At 38.5% G+C, this 20,545-nt stretch overlaps 1 protein-coding gene across 1 annotated transcript in view; it reads left to right on the plus strand.

The window, feature by feature from the left end:
• Window positions 1-20,545, plus strand: part of LOC146663594 (protocadherin-15-like) — a 234,345-nt gene that overhangs the window by 13,386 nt on the left and 200,414 nt on the right. The window contains exon 2 of the mRNA XM_085416436.1: window positions 16,747-16,897. Within this exon, the coding sequence (XP_085272562.1) occupies window positions 16,765-16,897 (133 nt within the window). The 5' untranslated portion in view covers window positions 16,747-16,764. The remainder of the gene's footprint in view (window positions 1-16,746; window positions 16,898-20,545) is intronic.

The raw sequence follows: 20,545 nt of genomic DNA on the forward strand, positions 1-20,545 counted from the left end.
GGCAATCTTTATTCAGTACCGAATCTTACAGATTCTTACCGGTGATTTAATTAGAATAGTTTAACATTTTAAATTACTTCTACAATATTTTAAGGTCACGGAAAGAGAATTTGTGCGAAGTAATACACAAGAACATAAATTGACAAATTGTGGAAATATTCATATTAAATGCCAGTTTTGGAGACTTGACATCAAGCTTAAATATGCAGCGACTTCTTAAAATCCTTGCAGTTTGAAGGTTGCGGACCTTTTGTTTAGTCCCTTACTGCTAAAATTCCCCACATTCCAGATTACAAAACATCTTGTCGAGAATTAACATATCTTTACATAATAACGTATTATAATGAGTAGCTTCAACTGAGCCTCATTCAGACTTTTCTTGAAAGACAATATATGGCACGACTGAGCATCAAGTGGAATCCTAGACAAGCAGTAAGATTTTAGTAGGATCAGCAGACTGTTATCTGAGCCGTGTTGTCGGCTGTGTCGTGTCAAACTGGGGCAATACTCTCTTTGTTTTCACGACATAAAAAGATAGTGGCTTTATTTGTTTTCCTTTTTTCAGAGCATTAGCAACTTAATGTTCTTTGATGTACAGGAGCTGATGCATGTTTGATGAACACGCTGTGACTAAGAAGATAATTGAAACGCAAACGCTTAGTTTGCCACCTATTTCCCTCCAACAGTTTCCTTCTCTGTGTTTTTCTCCTGCTCCCTTTCCCGCAACCTAAAACCGACCGAAAACTTTACGACCAATTATTTTCACCCGTTCACCCGTGTGCTCTCCCCCATCCATTCTTCATTCTCCCCGCTGTTGTTAATATTTAACAAAGCTGTCAGATTTGAAGTGTTTTGAAGATGGTAAGTGTTTCTCTGTTGCTATCCAGTATAATACTCATGACCTTGTTTTTCAAAGCAAGCAGTTGAGGGGTTTTTAATATGTTCTTTGAGGCAACAGCACTTTTGCATTATTGTTGACTTAATTGTTTTTCACTTGTTTGTCAAGTGTTTAGTGTAAATATTCTCACAAATTATTTAATATCAAAACTCTCTGATGGGAATAAACCAATGATCCGAATCTTCTTTAACACACTGTAACATATAACAACGCAGGATCTGCTTTCACCAGCTGGAATCACTGGATTACACATTTGCTAATTTATTCAGTCACTTCATTAATAAATTATGAAATAATGACTGAAACAGAGCTTTGCGCCCAAGTCCCGTGTTTGCCGATCAGTGCTCTGCAGATCATTGGATCAGCAGCGTTGCAGCTAGACTCAGGTGACAACGTTTAAGCAGTGTTGGCAGCTGTGGATTGAGTGCAAGCCTGTTCCAGGGCAGTATGTCAGGTCTGCACAGCGAGGGTAGGAATTAGTTCACTAGGCTGACAGAGGCAGGTTATATAAGTCTGAAATTTTAATGTAGGGAATTCAGTGAGAATGGAGAGCCCTGGTCGGAGCTAACAGTGGTATGGGTTTGACTCCACGCCAGCTACTTGCAAGAACGTGTTATAAATGTGTCCATTACTCCTGAATACCTGCTGTTAACAAAAATAGACCAAAGTAGACTTGAAGTGAATGAATTTAGAATTTTCAGGGAAACATGTAGCCTATTAAAATGCAACACTGCAGACAGAGAAGAATTCCAACCCACATTTTTTTTCCATCATAGATGCCTGTCACAGTCCAGTAGACATTTCCTTGTGATAGATGTCATTCCATGTATGCCCTACAATAAATGAGTGACAGTGGTTTCCTTCCTACAGACTCCCATTTTACAGGCTATAAATTTATGCTAGCTGTTTAGCTTTTTTGTCTTCAATTACTTACCAAAAGTAGTTTATAAATACATTTCAGAGTCTCACTTTAAACTCATCATTTTGGTTTTATACACAATGTTTTCAGACTTAAATAAAGAAAAACATAAAAATATACAATTTATTAAATTAAGGGAAACAAAAACGGAAAACCAAAACAATCGACTCTTCTTCTTGTTTTTAGCAGTGAATAGGGACACTGAACAATTAGTATAAAGCAGGTACCACTTTTGAATGTTTAAATGTTTAATATCTCATTTTGGAACCCAACCAGCGCACGTCTATGTGGTGCTTCTGTTGCAAGCTCACTCATTGTTAGCTGGAGTTTTTCACACAAAAAAAAGTATCAGACTGAGGGAAATTGAACCTACTATGACATTAGAGGTGAAATCAACCACATTAAATGAGATGTGAGATTTATTGCCACCCGTACAGTTATGTGACTGTGAAATAATTGAGGAGAAGGGAGGTGAAGGCTATCTGACTGATCAGCCATGGTCACTAGTGGCAGCACAATCTGTCATAGTTAACACCTACTTACTCCATGTTAACCACGGGGCATGCCTCATTATTCACTCCCTCACATGTGAGAGGCAACATGTGAATACATCAGCACATGCACTATTACTATGCTCCGTTGTGTGATGCATTGCAAAGATCTGCCCAGGAAGAGAAAAGGAAAAAAATTATGAAGGCTTAAAGAAAGACAGGAAATAAATGTTCAGTCCACTAATAAGGAGCTATAGGCTTCATATTTTGATGTAGAGCAAAGACACAGGAGTGGTTATGGCTATACTGACACATTGTTTAGCTCACCAGTGATGATTTTTTTTTAATTTCAGTACAAGATGATATGTATGGGGTTGTTTGGTAAGGGTGTCAATCATGAGCAATAACAAACTCTCTTTCAGGACAGCTCTAGCAGCATCCAAGTAGTCGTAATAACTTTAAACCCAATTAGCCAGCGGAGCTTATCCTCCCTCCTCCACCCTTTAGACATGCCCATGCCTGCAGGATCACTGACAGACAGACAGACAGCTTGTAGTTAAGTTTAAAAAGATCTGAAAATGTGCAAGCAGTGGCATGCAATTCAGTTAAATTAAATTAAATTATTCATATATTGCCAATTTACAACAGCAGTTACCTCAAGGTTCTTCATGTTATAAGGTAAAGAATCCCAGTAATCGCATGACACCTTATCAGTGAGCTTGTGGTGACAGCGGGAAGGAAGAACTCCTTTTTTTTACTCCCTTTTTATAGGAACCAGACCCAGGGAGGAGCACCCATCCACCCTGACTGGGTGGGGGTGAGGGGAGGGAGAAGAGAGCAGAGAGAGACAAAAGGCAAACTATAGCAAAGCGAGACAGAGTTTATTCATTGTTAATGATTAAATACAGTAGTGGTGTATGAACCACTTTTTTGCAGTTCATATTAGTTCAACAACCACACAATGATTGTGTCTGTTCCAGAGGTGGGTGTTTGTCATGAAGGACTCGTACCAGCAGTTTGTCTGGGTCCTTTTCAGTACCACAGTGTCAGGTTCTTGTTTTAAGTCTGTTAAATTTTGCTTCCTCTTTCGTCACAGACTCTTGTATTTATAGTGTTCTCATTTCCTTGTTTTCCCATTGCATTACTGTATTTACTCACTGTATTGTATGTTGTTGCTGCTGTGTGGGTTTTTTTTTTTTACATCCTGTTTTATTTTGGCAATGCCTTTCCTTCGTTTTGTCCCCTGTGCTTTTAATTCCTGTCTTTGAAATTCTAGCCACCAAATTGCAGTCTGTATTTGTTGCCATCTTGTCTACAGACAGAAAGAGTGACAGTAAAACTTAAAAAAGTGCAATACAACATTGCTAGGGACCAAAGCAATAGCAGGAAGGCTATACATGTTTGTAACCAATCATCCAGTAAGGAAATGCACATTTTACCCTGGTAACCAGTGGTTTCTGGGGTCAGTTTAAAGACTTGTGTTGCTGAGGACTAACTCTATGACTAGACTAGAACCACCAAAATGCTATAATGGTTTCAAAACACGAGTCCACAAACCAGCGAGTAAACGCATGAATTACACTGAGATACAATCTGTGGCAATAACTGCCTTGAGGTAATTAGTTAACAGCATCTATCTGTCAAGAATTAATACATTGGATATGTGGCTAAATTGTCCTCAGCTGACCTTACTTCCCTCATTGGATCTCTTAGTGCCCACTAATTTAAACTGGTCTTGCTTTACCACCTCTGCTGTATTTAAATAATTCAAGACTGCAAATAATATTGCTGGTATAGTGTTACTAATATATAGTATAATTAAAAGAAACACTTATGTTTATACCTTGCTGCTTTTTAATGCTTTAGTGCATAATTACCCTGTAAAATGTGACACACTTATATTTGCTACTTTTCTTGCTTTCTTTTATCTTGAATCTTTTATTCTGTTCCTCGTTTAAGTTACCATATTTATTTTGTCATCTTTTCTCTTTTCATCTTTTCATTCTCAGTTGGCTTCCATGCAAACTTGCTTTTCATTTTCTTCTTCTGTTTGCACTTCCAGCCCCTCTCTGCTGTCTGGCTTTGTCAATTTGTTGTATATTCACAAATGTTGTTCTGCATTGCCCATTTCCTTCTTTTTCCTTCTGGGTTGACACAACTAATCGATACATATATTTCCGCAGCCTACATTTTGTTTTATTGTGCTTTCCACGAGCTCAGCAATAGTAGACTGATTACATCTAGAAAACCCTTTGAGGCAGATGCAAACAAATTCTACAAATTGCTTCATTCATTTGGTAGCACTTGAGGTAATGTTACTGCGACAAGTGTCAGTTTTTGTTGACATGAATACGTGGCAGTGTAATCCTATCTTTTAGTATTCTGGCTCCAATACTGCTTCAAGTGCCACTGAAAATATAAAAATTGCAACTTGAGTACAGATGAAACCCCACAAAGCAGCAGAAGACAAACTTGAAAGCCTTATAATGAGAGTTTGCAGTGAGAGTTTGCTCAAAGGTGGCATTAAGAGAGCATTAAAACATCTCACTGCTATACAAACAGTTAGCTAGCTTTAACTAGCAATAAAAGGAAAACTTTATTGCATTTTTACATTTTCCTTATTTACTTATAAACTTATTTATTGGGCTCTGTTCCTGCCTTTGTTTATCTTTTCTGCTCTTGTTTGAGTAGAAGCCTTTTGGCTACGAGTATTTTTATTCTACTCAGACAGAACTTTGTTACCCTGGATAATAAAAGGAGCATGGAACTGCACTGCTCATTGAAAGAGGAGTGAAAGAAGCCATCCATGTCCACTGTGAATGGCCCTCTTTGAACAGAGGCGGTGGCTTACGCCCACTCACATCCTGGGCCATCTGACCTCAGGAAATCACGTGTTAGGGTGGGGCCAGATTTCATAATGGGTTTACCCAAAACCTTGGCTGATTGTGACCTACACCCGTTTTCACACCTTAGCTCATGTGATTAGGTAGAGGATCAATAGGGCGTTCATGACCCTGCTGGGGACACTCCCATAGGGCTTAAAATCTGCGACTCTTCACCAATTACTCTTAGAACTGAAGAAGCTTCTCGGATGAGAGGTGAAACGTCTTCAAGGAAACTTAAAGAAGTCCAGATTCTTTTCTTTCCAAGTTCCTTAGGTTGCATTCTTTTATATATATATATATATATATATATATATATATATATATATATATATATATATATATATATATATATTTGCACCTTCCTTTATCTGGGAGTTTTTGTTTCTTCTTGTTCTGAAACTCTTTTTCACTTATTGAAAACTATCAATTCAGAACCTTAGCATTAAGACCAGAGGCTTTAAAAACAGTTTGAAAATATGTGCTTACTTTCTGTCTCTTACTAAATATTTTTCTCTGTCCACTTGGGCGCAGCAAGGGAAATGATGTTATTTGGCTACCATTTCTTCACACTAGCAGGTGCCGCCTGTCCCTGTGACACTTGCTGAGATTGGCAGAACAGTATGAGCCAGAGGTGTGGACTCGAGTCACATGACTTGGACTCGAGTCAGACTCGAGTCATTAATTTTATGACTTTAGACTTGACTTGAAAAAATGTTCTAAGACTTGTGACTTGACTTGGACTTTTACACCAATGACTTGGGACTTGAATTGGACTTGAACCGGTTTACTTGAAAAGACTTGATATTTTACCCCAAATATAAAATTTAACATGCATATTATATAGAGATTGAAAATGTGACGTCATTCACGGGTAGAACCGCAAAGGATTCTGGGAACTCGTGGCAAGCGGTACTAGCGCACGCAGGCTTTCAATTAAAATCAGTTATACAGCGATAAAAAGAAACACAAGAAGCTGTTGTATTATTAACTGCAATAGCCGGTCGCATGACAGCCATGGGAAGCCGACGGGTAAAGAGATCGGTTGTTATCGGATTACCTCGTTGAAGAGAAATTGTTCGAGCCATGTTTCCGAAGTAACAAAGAGGCGACGGGTGGCCTGGATTGCAGCCATTCAAAGATCAAATATAACGTCCCAGAACCCTCCAGCTCACAGGTTAGTCTGCTCCAAGCATTTACACAAAGGTCAGTGTTTTTTAGTAGTTAATACGTCACTTTCATAACATAACTGGTGATATAGGTTACAAGCAAGTCTGGCGCTGAACAGAAATTGTCGCGCTATGCTCCTTTGTTTATTGTGCATAAATAGTGAATTGTCCTGACACAATATTGCGTTTCGCCTCTGTTATTATGGTACACTGACAAAAACATATACTTTTATTCACAGGATAAAACAGGTTTTTTGTATCACTAATTGTCCAGTACGATTACAGCATACAGTATTATTGTCACTGCTACATTTCTGTGATGCTACCAGAAATTATTTCCACTACTAATTAATTACCGTTGAGCTCAAAGGTCCTATTAATAAACGGTTAACGAATGTGTATTTATGACGACGATTTGTGAGACTGGTAAACTTATGATACGTACGATGGTCTTTCGTTCTACACGGTGCATTTCAAGGTCCTGTACCCATCCGTCGGTAAACTGTACCTGGGCTTGTTGCAGTGACCTGAAGTTACTAAACTTCATGAGTGTATGCACTCACTCCAAGAACCGTATGATTATAAATATGCATATAAATATGCTACGATGAGATAGCTGACTTCATCTAACTAGCAAATGTTGTCCAGGCTACGTTGGTGATACAGTTTTTTTTAATGTGTATGATATTTTTGTCATGCGATTTTAAAGCCGGTCCTACAACCGCATCCAAGAATAACATGCAGCTTATCTCAGAACTGTCGGTGAAAACTATTCTTGGAGCTAAGTTTAATTGAGCTGCATTTTAAAGAGGTGCAATTTCACAATTTGTGTATATTTTCTAAGTTCACTATTTTGTCATGTGTTGAGAAAAACACAGATTTAAAAATTACATGGTCTAATATTTACATTTAGCATAACTGCAACATTATTTTTTCGTTGTTTTTTTTTTTTTAAAGACTCGAAAGGACTTGAAATTCAAAGTTTCAGACTTGTGACTTGACTCAGACTTTTACACCAGTGACTTGAGACTCGACTCTGACTTGCCTGACATTACTTGAGACTTGACTTGAGACTTGAGGATAAAGACTTGAGACTTACTTGAGACTTGCAAAACAATGACTTGGTCCCACCTCTGGTATGAGCCTAGTCAACACTGTGGATATGTGTGTGTGTGTGTGTGTGTGTGTGTGTGTGTGTGTGTGTGTGTGTGTGTGTGTGTGTGTGTGTGTGTGCTCTCTGATGCTGCTGCATTATATCCCTAATCAGCATGTTGCAATCCCACCGAAGTGGTTTAATGGCTGTTCAAACTCCAAATGCAGGGGCACGTATTACTGTAAATCTCATCTATATGTGTTCTCTAGACTTCATTTGATAGAATTATACAAGCTTATGCAAGGAACAAAAAGCAGACTCTAAATGTTGTCTACGTGTGCAGAATTATTGGAAGCTACTCTTTTGTTTTATGTTTCAAAGTCCACTTAAACACTGAATGATACACAAAAACGAAATCCTATTGAGTCAATAGGATTTGGGGGGAAAAAAAAAAAAAACGTCACCGTGCTTTGTGTTTTGCCGTCCTGTCACCACGGCTCTGTTACAGACCATCCTACAAGCAACGAGTCGCGGATCATTTTGCTCTCTGTCCAGCACACTTGAGCCTGACAGTAAACCCCACAGTAAGTTGCTCAGTAAGGCTGTCAGCCATCTGTTGGAACAGAAAATAAGAGGGAAATTTCTTGTCTTGGCAGCATAGAAACTGTGAAAGATACAAAGCAAACAGAACACTGAAAAAAGAAACAGACAGACGCACACTTACACAAGCAACACAGGCAGGCAAAACAGACGGACTGACAGAAAAGACATAGTCAGATGTCGGTCATGACAGCTAAAGGAAAATATTTTGATTTGTTGTCTTTTTCTGCGCACACACATATACAGTCAGTCAGAGTGACAGCGAGAACCTCTCATCAGTCACACGCAGCGACAAGAAGCTGATCACAAACAAAAAAGGAGCTGAACAACTTGAGACAGCATGTCATCGTCTCTATTTTCTCCTATTGTTTCAGGTTAACTTACGTAGCTTCTTTATATTACTATTTTTTAACAAAACACATGTTATCTATCAATATTGCATCTGTTTAAAGCCCAAATTTTCGTTTTTTCCAATCCAGAGCTTGTCTGTTTTATTTGTTCGCTTGTTTTTAGGGCCCTTAACTTTTTTGTTTGCCATTGTTTCTACCTTATTATCTTCTTTATCCTTCCAATATGTTGGCTATACCCTCTACTTATTTCCTCCCCACCCTGCGATCAGTATCCTCTTGTTAACATGTGATGTATCGACTCCCAGGTCTAGGCCTTTAATGCGTCTTATGGGCACCTATCTTTCCAAAATGCCACTTTGCTGTTTCCCTTGTTGAGTTCACAAAACTAGTCAGTTGTCATTGTGCCTTTTACAGACTTTTATTAGCATAAATCATTTATAGCACACCTTTAAGCTGAGCTTTTAAAAGCTCACAGTGTCCCATGCACCAGTATTTTAATGCCTTTGAAATTGCCCATCTACTGAAGATTTGATAAGGAGTTTTAAGGAGCACATAAATTAAACCCTGACATCATCTCTATGGTCAAAACTGGTCACGGTACGACGACAGAAACTTCAAGGGTTTAGGAAAAATGTTGGACTCAAAATTGTGGGTTTGAGTCATCACTTAAGTGTATTTCCATGTTATTATTCCTTTTTTTAAAGAAAGTTTAAACGAATCAATAAAAAAGGTAGAAGACAATTCTTGTATAGAAGCTTTTGCTTACTAAAAAATATAAAAAGGACACCAAAGGTGATGTTTAAGAACTATATTGGACTCTTTGGAAGTATTTTTGTCAATCATGACAAGATGCTGAGAAAAGACTAGAAGTCGATGGTGATTCAGGATCCAAATTTTTGCTTGGTTAACCTTGTTCAGATATATTATAGCTGCACATAAATGTATTTATTGATTTTCTACAAATAACTAATCTAGATAACTGCTTTAGCTATTTAGGATGCTATAAACGAATCATTGTCATAACTTATGCTCTTCTCGGTTGCTTGGTTAATATCAGGTTCTGACAGGGAGGCATAAAAGCAGCAGGATTGTCTGTTAACGTGTCCTATTGAAGCAATGCGGTAAATTTAACTTTTTTTTTTAATAGAAGTAGGTTTTGCGTTGGTGTAAAAAACAGGATGAAATGCAACACTTTAAACAAAGCCATTATGTAATATTGCTAATTAGCTATGTGCTGTGGTTGCTAATGCAATGTAACCATTTGGAGCACTCAATACGTGGTTAAAGCAGGCTGGTTCAGTAACTGATTGTTCAGATAAAGAGTGGTTTGGAAATGCATCAGAATAATGGAAACTCTAAATGGAAAAAAAAAATCAAGGTATTAAGCAAACCTTTGAATCAAAGCAGTCACCTTTAAAGTTCAGGGCGCAGACTCTGGCTCTTTCCTATTTTCTCTTTTCTTCTGTCTGTGTAGTACTGACATGGACAAAGTCTCCTTCTTTTTTTCTTGCTTCCTTTTTCCTTAAGTAATCTCTTGTTGCCACCCCCCCCCCCCCCCCCTCCACCCACCCCTCCTCTTGTTCTCTGTTTTCTCCGTTTCCTTTTTCTGTTTCCACTGCATTTCCACGTTTCCTCTTCGTTTCCTTTGTCTGAGTCTCTCTCGCGCTCGCTCGCTCTCTTCTGGGTGTATTTCCGCTCCTCTCTGGAGGAATAAAAGTTTTTGAAGTTCCACCAGAGGAGAAGCGCCTTCAGCCCTAATACACTTCATCCTGGTTACTGACGCTTACAACATGGCCTACTATTGTCTGCCAGAGTGCTCTGTCAACTTTAGGGAATTAAACATGAGGCAGCGACTCAGCCCAACACAGACATGCACACACAGAAAGAGTCTCACAGTTGTGATCCAGAACTTCTTTTTTCACAGAGATGAGTCCAAAAATGTATATGAAAATGTGTTTTTATTGATACAAGAAATTCCTTAGATGGATTGTTGCTGTTCTTAAATTGATTTTTTTGTGATATATCTGTCTAGCTGTCTGACTGGGCAACATTGTTTTAATTCCCTGTAATTGTCTGGTACTGACGTCTTTTATTACATCAACTAGCACAACGCTGGCAACCACTGACAAGGAACAAGCATTAAAAATGAGCTTTGACACAATATAGCTAACATCTATGTGGCACATTTCTCTTAAAATAAACCAAAAAATGTATACTTTGGTGTATTAACTAGTTATGCAAAAAACAAGTGCAGTGTTTTGATGTGGACTGCAGGCCAGGTATTAACACTGTGTTAGTACTGTGTGATTATAATGCAAAGGTGCATTCAGTAACTGTTATCAAATATTCTGTGTCATGCATGATGCAAAAAGAATCCTTGTTTTTAGCTCTATGATCAAATATTCCACCGTTAAATCTCTAAAACACATGTTTGCATGTATAGTTGACTGTAGCACTGATAAAGCAAAGTTATATTTATTCAACCAGGAAAGCCAACTGGCATAAAATAACTTCTGCACTCTTAGACTTCTTTTTTAAGTGTGTCCTATTTAAGTTCGCCATATGGATACAAATAATGATTTCCAAGCCTTTTTTTCCCTTTTTTTCTGTAATTAAACATAAATTTAGCATTTATTAAAGTGGATGGCAAATTTGGGACACATTAACTTTATCAATCTCACTTTAAAATAAGTGGCACAGCCTGTCAGTGTTTTCAAGCCTGATAATTCTGATTAAAGCTGCTGGGATTTTCTGTCTGTATCTCTTTAATTGTGATTGATCTACACTTAATCAGGAAGCTGGGGTCATATTGCTTGGCAGAAGCACAGTGTAATATTCTTTTACTGAGGCGAGCTTTCATTCAGATGAACTTCCCCATCTTGTTTGCATATTCAGCGTAGACATTTAGGCTTAGTGAATCAACAAAAGACCTTCTGATTAAATCAGTATTTATTGATTACAAATGTCTGTTGATAATACAGTACTGTAAAAAAAACTTTTGAGCCCCTTCATTTCTGTTTTCTAGGAGAATGTGAAATAGGTGCAGCAATTTATTGGAACATGGGCAAACAAAAGTGGAAATCCAGTATATAAGGCAGATTTTTGGCTGATAGCGCTTTGGGAATCATCTTGTTGGTGCAAAAATACTGTTTTGTGCCTGTCAAACTTTGATATCTTTGACATTTTTCATAGATTCAACTAAAGAAATCTGAGCAAATTATGTGTCTTTGTGATAGGCTATGCAAAAGATACCATCTGAAATGGGCTCTTTATGAAGTTTTCTGTCATGTTGTGTAGACAGAGCACTGGCTCATGTCTTAGGTGGATTTTTAATGTCCGAATGATTCATGGAACATTCCTTCCTTCACCCACACGCTGTGCCGGCAGATGACCGCCCCTCCCTGACCCTGCTTCTACCTCTTCCTGTTAAAAGGGTGTTTTTCCTTCCTACTGTCCCCTAAGCACTTACTCACCCAAGTTTGTCAATGCGATAACTTGAGTACAAGGTGACGCCGGGTTTTCGAACTGATACCACAGTTTTATCACCTAATCTCATTGACCTTGACCTCAAAGTCAGAGTTCATCTTTTTAATATGACGTCTAATAAAGCACAAATCTATACCTACGATTAATACTGCCATGGTTGTTAAGGTTTGAGGTTATGAACTCAGTGATTTTAACTTATGAGAGTCTCACTTCAAAGGGTGACTGGGCTTCAAAGGCAACTGTGACTCATTATTGTTTGTGTGACAATTAAAATAATTGTTGTTGAGTGGCTACATACTTAATCGAAAGTAACATCTTGACCCTGAAGCACGTTTTATTTTTTAAACCATTTTTAGAGGAAACTGATGACAGCTATTATTCAAAATACATCTAAATTTCATTTGCATACTGTATCTGCTATGCTTATACACATCATGTCCATAATAAATGCCATGACATATTTAGCCTGTACGCTTTAGGATATCTGTATGCTTGTAGTTGCTCAATGTACAAATTAAATATGCATCATGGGATTTTGCTAGGAGTTAGGAGTTAAGGTTATTTGAGAACCTTGAATATAGCATCACCTGTGGTTGATTATTGGGAAAAAGGATTAAATTTATGATATAAAATTGACCCAATTATGTTGAAAAAAAATCCACTAATACTTTATAACTCTGACAAATTATGTTTTGTGTTTCATTTGTCATTTAAATACACTTCAAACTCACCTTTTGAGCTCTTTGGTGTTTTATCAGGATCATAATATGACATCCATGCTTCCCTAAGGAGGTTAATCAGCTTTAATGAATGATGCCATGATTTTTAAGGGTGAATGCAAGCAGATGATTAGAGCATTCCTTCTCTTACTAGTCAGCACCAGAAATACTTGCTGGTATCATATTTTATTATTGTTAATGGCAATAAACTATCAGTTGTAAGATGTTACTCAGCAAACTGCCTCTAGTCCCAGCAAACAGCAGCAGCTCGCTTCGTGATGGAAGGTTGTAAACAAGCAAGGTGAAAGGAGAGCTGATCTAAGCAGGCAAAGAGGAGGAAGAGACTGCTTTGAAGATAGTGGTTACTAACAGGGAGCTAATGGAGCTAACCGGCTAAATAATTATTCACAGTTGCTTTTAGCAACTATACAAAAGCATAAAACACAAGCATTAGCTATGACTGTAACATGGCTATTTATGAAAGGACACAGATAGCCAACTCCTGTATTTTGGCTGTGGTAGAGTAAACTGCCATATTCTCTCTTGTAATCTGAACAATGCAACACTACATTGAGCAGAAGGGCATGGATGCAAAGAAGAAAAGCCTGCTAGCGCTAGCACCACTAACAGCAGCAAAGTGAGCTGGCATTTTGTTATGCACAGTGCAAACCGCCACACAATTTAGCTGCAGAATATGATTAATTGATTCAGTTAATCACATTGTGCAGTATGTATTTAAGTGCAATGAATCAATTCATAAATACACACACAAAATCTATCAAGACAGTCGCTTAGCAACTTATCTCCTTTAGCTTATTTTACTTTGTGGATGTTTTCTGAGTAACTGACACTATAGTTTATTAGTGTGCTCACTTGATTGCTTGGTTTTCAGTTTTGTTATGCATTTTATAGGATTTTTAATAGCTAAACACAGTTGCACAGCTGAAATTCCACTATAAAGGTTCCTTCGTGTCCAAACAGTCCTGGCTAGTTTGCATTGTTTAGACTCTCACCCTCTATCGGTGACTTCTGTATGTCATTATGTAACACACTGGCATAATTTTGTTTGGCCCTTTAAAAAAAAAAAGAAGAAAAGAATAAACAGCTGCCTCGCTTGCAGTTTTGGTTCAAACTTTGATTGATCTGGGTGGTTCATGTTAGAAGGGGGAGAAGCTCTGAAAATGTCTGCATATTTAATAGAAAGAGGCACTGTGTCAATGTACAGGATGAAAACAATGATGTGTGTAAGATGTGCACTCAAAGTTTTGAAACATTTAGGACTCATAAAAATTAGACCCAACTGCCCACAGGCCTAACACCTCCGTGACTGGCCCCGGGGCTGACATACCACCACATCACACTGGAGTAAATGCAACTTGCTAAAGTAACAGAAAGACAACTGTGATGTCTACAGGCATGGGGGGAAAAAATGGAGAAGCCCATTAACCACAGGTCCCCACAGACTGACCGGATGGGGTAACCTTCCAAACAAGCGAATCCCTCATTATCGAATCTTTCATTCAAGAATCATTTCCACTGGATCAACTTCTAGATCTTTTACAGTTTTTCCACACATGAATTCTTTACAAAAGCAGAAAGACGAACTGCTCACCCATCAGTACTTCATCTTTCGACCTTATGCTCGGCAAATTCATTGACACAACCACTCCAATCTAAAGTCCTGACAGTGCATTCATTCCGCTCTCTTCTTCTTTTACGCAACTTTTTTTTTTTTGCTTTGGCTTGTTAAACACTTAAAATGCTGCTAAAAGACACTTGTTGCCATAAAAGCGATCCCACACATACAGTAATACACTTTCCAGCACGACCAGTGCCAGCAAAACTTTTCAGAAGCTCCGCTTATTTTTAATTAGTGGAGTTTGGAATAATTGAGTAAATATGTGCAGCTAAAATTCAGTTCATAAGGAAAATGTAAACTACATAAAGTTCAGCTCTGGCTCCCAAGAAGATCCAGGACTTGACAGCAAATATATGCATTCTTTGCAGTGTGGTAGTGCCCGCTTAATACTGGGCTGCTTTTACCTTCTGGGCCCTGGGGCATTGTTCTGGCTCCCTCTTCTGAAGCTGAGACATCCTTTCTCTGTTGAGACAGCATGTCTCTACAATATCCAAGGAGCTTTAAGATTCCTGCAGGCTTGCTGTGACACTGTCATTTCTAAAGCTGGAAACGTACGCGCGTAGAGCTGGAAAAACTTGTTATTAATATGTCATACTCGGTTATGAGAATCACTTAGTCTAAGAGGCACTTGTTAAATAAAGCTGCTCTTAGTTCAAGTCCCAGTCACTACAGAGTTTCCCCTCAGAGGTTTGGTGGAATATCACAGTTTTATTTTCATTGTCAGCCAACTTTATCTCCACTCAGAGGGTTGGGCAAAAGTAATTTGACTCTGTCACAGGAATTTCTGCCACGGGAGATTCATAAATTAGTCTCTAATTAAACAGACAGCAGATTTTGCATGATGAGGAGCAGTTAATGTTGTCCTAACTGAATAAGCCTAGTTGAGTTCAGTATCAGTATATTAAGGTCCTGCTCAGGTTAATTTTTTATGCAGATTAAATAATGTTCTCAGTGTGACTGCAAAACTAAGCAGATAAAGAATGAAACAAGGGTAAGGTGCTTGCATATTATAGTTCACTATCTCGAATATTTCACGTAATTGAATTCCATGATTGGGAGAAATGAACTTTTAACAAGAGACACCGTCAGTGTCGGCGCTTGACTCGTCCTCTGTAGCTACAGATGTAAGTAACTGAAACCTTGTGCAGAAAAACACTACAGCTCTGATAGAAAGATGAAAGCACAGCATGGAGGTGCTTGATTTGATATTATGAGTGCTATTTTGAATTTCCCTTGTACTCAGCTCTGTGTTTAAGCCGTGACATTTAACAAATATCTATCTGATTTGTAGGAACTGCGTTCAATTAAAAGCTAAAATTGCAAGGGTTTGAACATTAACAGACAGTTACCAGACCTTAGATCATACATAAGAGAGCTTAGGTGTGGCTCACCCTTGACTGAGAGTGTTTAGATTAATGTAGAGTTGTGTGTCAGTATCGTGAGTGACTGAAAGATGTTTTTCCTTGTACTTAACTGAACTCACTTTAAATGATGCTGCTACAAACCAATCCAAGACCAATTAATAGATATGTACACACAGAGTCAGACAGTATACAAATGTTTCTTTAACTTCAAAGAAACTTTTTCCCCTTCATCTCTGTGTTCTCACTATGACATTTAATGAATCTCATCCTAAGTGGTTAAAACACACTCACACACAGACAAGACTGCATGCACGCCAGCTTAATATATCTCTCCGCTCTTCTGTGGAGCATTTCAAATGTGGCACATTTTCCACCGCAAGATCTGAAATGTTGTTAGCACCACTGGCATTTTACACTGCACAAAAATATTTCCTTTCCTCTCATCATCCACAGGTTTCTATATTTCCCATTGTGGCGGCAATCCCTGTGAAACAATCATTTGCTTTCATGCACGAGCACAACGATTGATCAAAGATGTTAGATTGCCACGAAGTGGCTGTGAGGTACAGACACAAAACGAATATTAAATGATATCTGAGCTTTGGATTGGGATGATGTCTCACCCATAGGGATGTAATGGAGGGCGATGTCAATATGGAAAGTGTCTTTTTCTACTGAAGGGATGGGAAATCGGTGCATCCATTTCCAAGAAGTCAAACTTGGTAAGCTGAGATTCAAATGCAAGGGAGTAGATTGCAGGTGAAGTGTTTTTCACATTACATTAATCTAAGCTTAACCATATCCATAACCCTCTGCAGAGTCTCTCTGCTCTCTCAGAAGACTTGCAATCAAATGCTCTGCAACTCCTTTTGCCTGCTGCCTGTTTCTTTTAGTTGTGGAGAGAATCTCTAAATATGCTTCCAGATTGCATTTCACTGAGACCCTGGGTACGGGTCAGGCATTACATAAAGGCAACACCTGCAATTTACTTGAATTTTTTTTTCTTCTCTATTTTCCAATGAGTGAGGCCACCAGATGTTTTTATGCTGCTGCTTTCAATGTTGCACACTGCACAGCTAAAAGTGAATCAGTTGATTGGGACTAACTGTCTGCTCTGTCTCTCTCTGTTCGCCCAGCTGGATGCTTGGTGAAGCATGGTGGTGAAGATGGTTAGAATGCGCTTAACGGGGCCGCTGTCATGGGGCTGGTGCAAATGGTCAAGTGTAACAGGAATGGGAGTCCTGTATCTGCTGATGCTATCAACCTGCCTTGGCCAAGACACGGAAGGTAAAGCGAGTTTCTCTTTGCATGTCCTGATCACTGTCCTCCCTCTCCACTTTGTCTCTTTGTTTTGTCTCATGTGTCTCATTCAGTACTTCAGTCTGCTTTAATATCAGCACTGTGCATGACTTTTTTGAGTCAAGGCTTATTTTAGGTAGTAAAGTGCAGGATTTTTTATTCTTTCATGATTTCATGTGTGACAAGGTCTTGTCTGGGGATCTTGAATGTAATCGCTTTTACTTTTTATTCTAACATCTACTGCAGCTTTTTTCCTGTTTATATTACATTTTATACCCATTTCTGCCAGTACTTCAGAATTAATACCATCTGCTTAAGCCACGCTTCGTGGGTTATTGATTCTTTTTGATTTTATGACTTACATGCAGTGTACCATGTAGCGATAGTCCTCCCTGCTCACCCTGAAAAAAGTAAATTTTTATCTCAATTATGCATAAAATAATGATGATTTTTTTTCTTTTTCTTTTTTGCTGAATTATTGTCATGGCTCAAAGTACTGTATTGCACCTTGGTTCAGCAGACCAAACTATATTTCTGCTGTTGAAATACCAATATGGTGGTTTGAAGAGGCTGCATATGGAAAAGTAATAGCTTTATTGGTGTTTGGGTTTTACACGTAAACACAGTTGTTCAACGTGTCCAGCAGGTAAAGTCTTGGAGGAGTTGCCACAGTTCATCTCAGTTGCTCGTGTCTGTTTATGACTAGAGATGGACCGATCCGATATTACGTATCGGTATCGGTCCGATACTGACCTAAATTACTGGATCGGATATCGGAGAAAAATAAAAAATGTAATCCGATCCATTAAATATCACGAAAGCACCTCACAAAACTTGCAACAGGCCGTAACTCACCTCAGAACGTTAGCACGTCGGAGCAGTATGCATCACGTGATAGAGCGGCTGTGGCATGCGGGACCTATCGGTGGTCTGGATAGCATGTGGAGCTTCGCTAGCAACCCGGCATTTCATCTCCAACAAAGTTATCCCCGAGAGAAGTAAAGCAAGTGTGTAAGTCCATCTCTGAATGTTTGTAAAGCATGCCTGCGTTAAGCTTAACAAGCGATATATGGAGCGACTGCCTCTTCTTGCTGCTACTTCAATCATGAAACTGCTTAATGATCAGCTGATCGGCTTTTCTGTCGTGAGTCCGTGTCTCTTGTTTGTTTTTGGCCCACTTTGCACCAGAAAGAGGAAACCAGCGGCTGAACAACAGCAGCACGTTTAAGCTTGATCAGCTGTTGTTAGAATTTATTTAATATTACTTTCTACTCGAGGATCTTTTTCTACGTAGCTGACGCTGGTAACTGTGCAGGGGCGGATCTAGCAAAGTTTAGCCAGGGGGGCCGATTGTGCCCCCTTTTCCCTGTTAATGCCCTAAGACATACTTTTCTTTCTTATTCTCATTTAAAATGTCTAGCTTTTAATAAATAATTATCTGACACCCAAAGTTTTAATTTGATGTAAAATGAATAGAAGTCAATTACTGTATATAGTGACTATTAAGTCTAACATACCCTAGTAAGCTATAGTACTTTTTCCTTTGGGAAGGCACCATCTGTGAATTCTGCAATTTTGTTGAAGAAAGATGTTGAATCTATTTAATATTTCTTGAAAAATAATTTATTTCTGTGCATTTTTTTCCACACTGCATCAAATTAAGGTTGATTACGTCGATTAAGCATCATGAGGTGGAGGGTGAGGGGTGGTTCCCTATTTTTTATTTATTTATTTTTGTTGTTGCTGGGAGTTGGAACCCTATTAGTTAGGTTGCTTAATATTTACGCTAAGTACTCTTTAAAATACCAGAATAGGGAGGATGGTGTAGGTTTAAGTTTATTAGATTGATCAGTATTGCTGAACTATGAAATATTTTTTTTTGCATACAGGTATAACAGAATAGCTTTAGTGTAGTTGTTGTTTTAAACTTGAGTATGAACTTATACAAAATGCAGCAAGATATTTAAAAAAAAACAGTTTTGTTGATTAAAAAACACTATATCGGATTCATATCGGTATCGGCAGATATCCAAATTTATGATATCGGTATCGGTATCGGACATAAAAAAGTGGTATCGTGCCATCTCTATTTATGAAATCCCAGAATGCCATGATGAAGTTACGATCAGGGCTCTGCGGGGGCCATACCATCTGTTGCAGGACTCCTTGTCTCTGAAGATGGTTCTTTATGACTCTGGCTGTATGTTTGGGACCATTGTCATGCTGCAGAATGAATTTGGGACTAATTAGACACCTCCCTGTTGGCGCTGCATGACGGATAAGAATGTTGATAGTAAACCTCACAAGACTCCAAAAAAAGTTGGGGAGGCAAACCTGACAGTGAACCACCACAGTGAAACTGCAACCTATTACAAGCTCAAAGTTAGAAATAGCAATTTAATGGGGATCTTTATGTTGTAAATGTATATGGTCATCACCTAAAGTCCTTTGTCTTGTTTACAGACAGATTTAAAGACGGACTAATTTAGTAAATGTCATGTAATAGTTGCATTTATATGAAAGTTTCATTGAAATTACAAATAATATACAAGAAGAAGAAACAAAAGAAGCAAAAGCAGAATAGCCTACCTAACCAAAGACATGCTATTGATTCCAATGTAAATATTAAGGTGGGTGTCAGGGCTGCACTGGCCATCGGGCATACCCAGTGGGCCGCTCGTGATTTTTCATTTTTATGGGCCGATGGGGTTTTATTTCTTTTCTTTTTTTAACGGTATAAATGATGTGGTGGATTGGCCAGTTGGTCATGATCGACTCTGGGCTGAACCAATTACAGCCGAGGAGGTCGAACTTTATAGTTGAGGTGAAAAGGAACGCAATTTGTCCCGTACTACTTCAGCTAGAAAGATGCTAATTCAATCATGAAACTCATCAATGATCAGCTGATTGGCGTTTCTCTTGCGCCAGAAAGAGGAAACCAGCGGAGGTCGCGCTACACAACAGCAGCACATTTAAGCTTGATCAGCTGTTGTTAGAATGTATTTAATGTTAATTTCTACTATCAGCTGATGTTTGCTGGAGCCACAGCTGTAAAAGCTGCTCGTCATGATATCGGTTTGGATATGTGGTGAGAGGGAAACATGAAGATGAAACCAGGAGATATCCTTACTGAATCATCAGAGCTGAACAGGTGACGGAGAAACAGGTTTACCTTTTAGGTGACATGAATGAGTTGAAGGGAAGTTATGAACTGTTTCTGAGAGACAAATAACACCAGGATCCTTTTCTATGTAGCTGACAGCTGGTAACTGTGCAGGGGCGGGTCTAGCAAAGTTTTGCCAGGGGGCCAGGCAGGGCATTAACAGGGAGAGGGGGGCACAAAGAAATACTTTTCTTTCTTATTCTCATTTAAAATATTTAGCTTTCAATAAATAATTATCTGAATCTTCCAACCAAAGTTTTCATCTGATGTAAAATGTATAGAAGTCCATTATTGTATTCAGTAAATATCAAGTCTAGTATATACCCTAGTAAGTTATAGTATTCTTTCCTTTGGGAAGGTACCATCTGTGCAGTCTGCTATTCTGTTGAAGAAAGATGTTCAATCCATTTAATTACTGGAGAAAAATAATAGATTTCTGTGAATTTGTTTTATACGTGCATTAAATTAAAATC

The sequence above is a fragment of the Rhamphochromis longiceps genome, linkage group LG8, assembly GCF_057381845.1.
Source record: "Rhamphochromis longiceps isolate RC_006_pf linkage group LG8, R_longiceps_female_GT1.1, whole genome shotgun sequence".
Classification (NCBI taxonomy): domain Eukaryota; kingdom Metazoa; phylum Chordata; class Actinopteri; order Cichliformes; family Cichlidae; genus Rhamphochromis; species Rhamphochromis longiceps.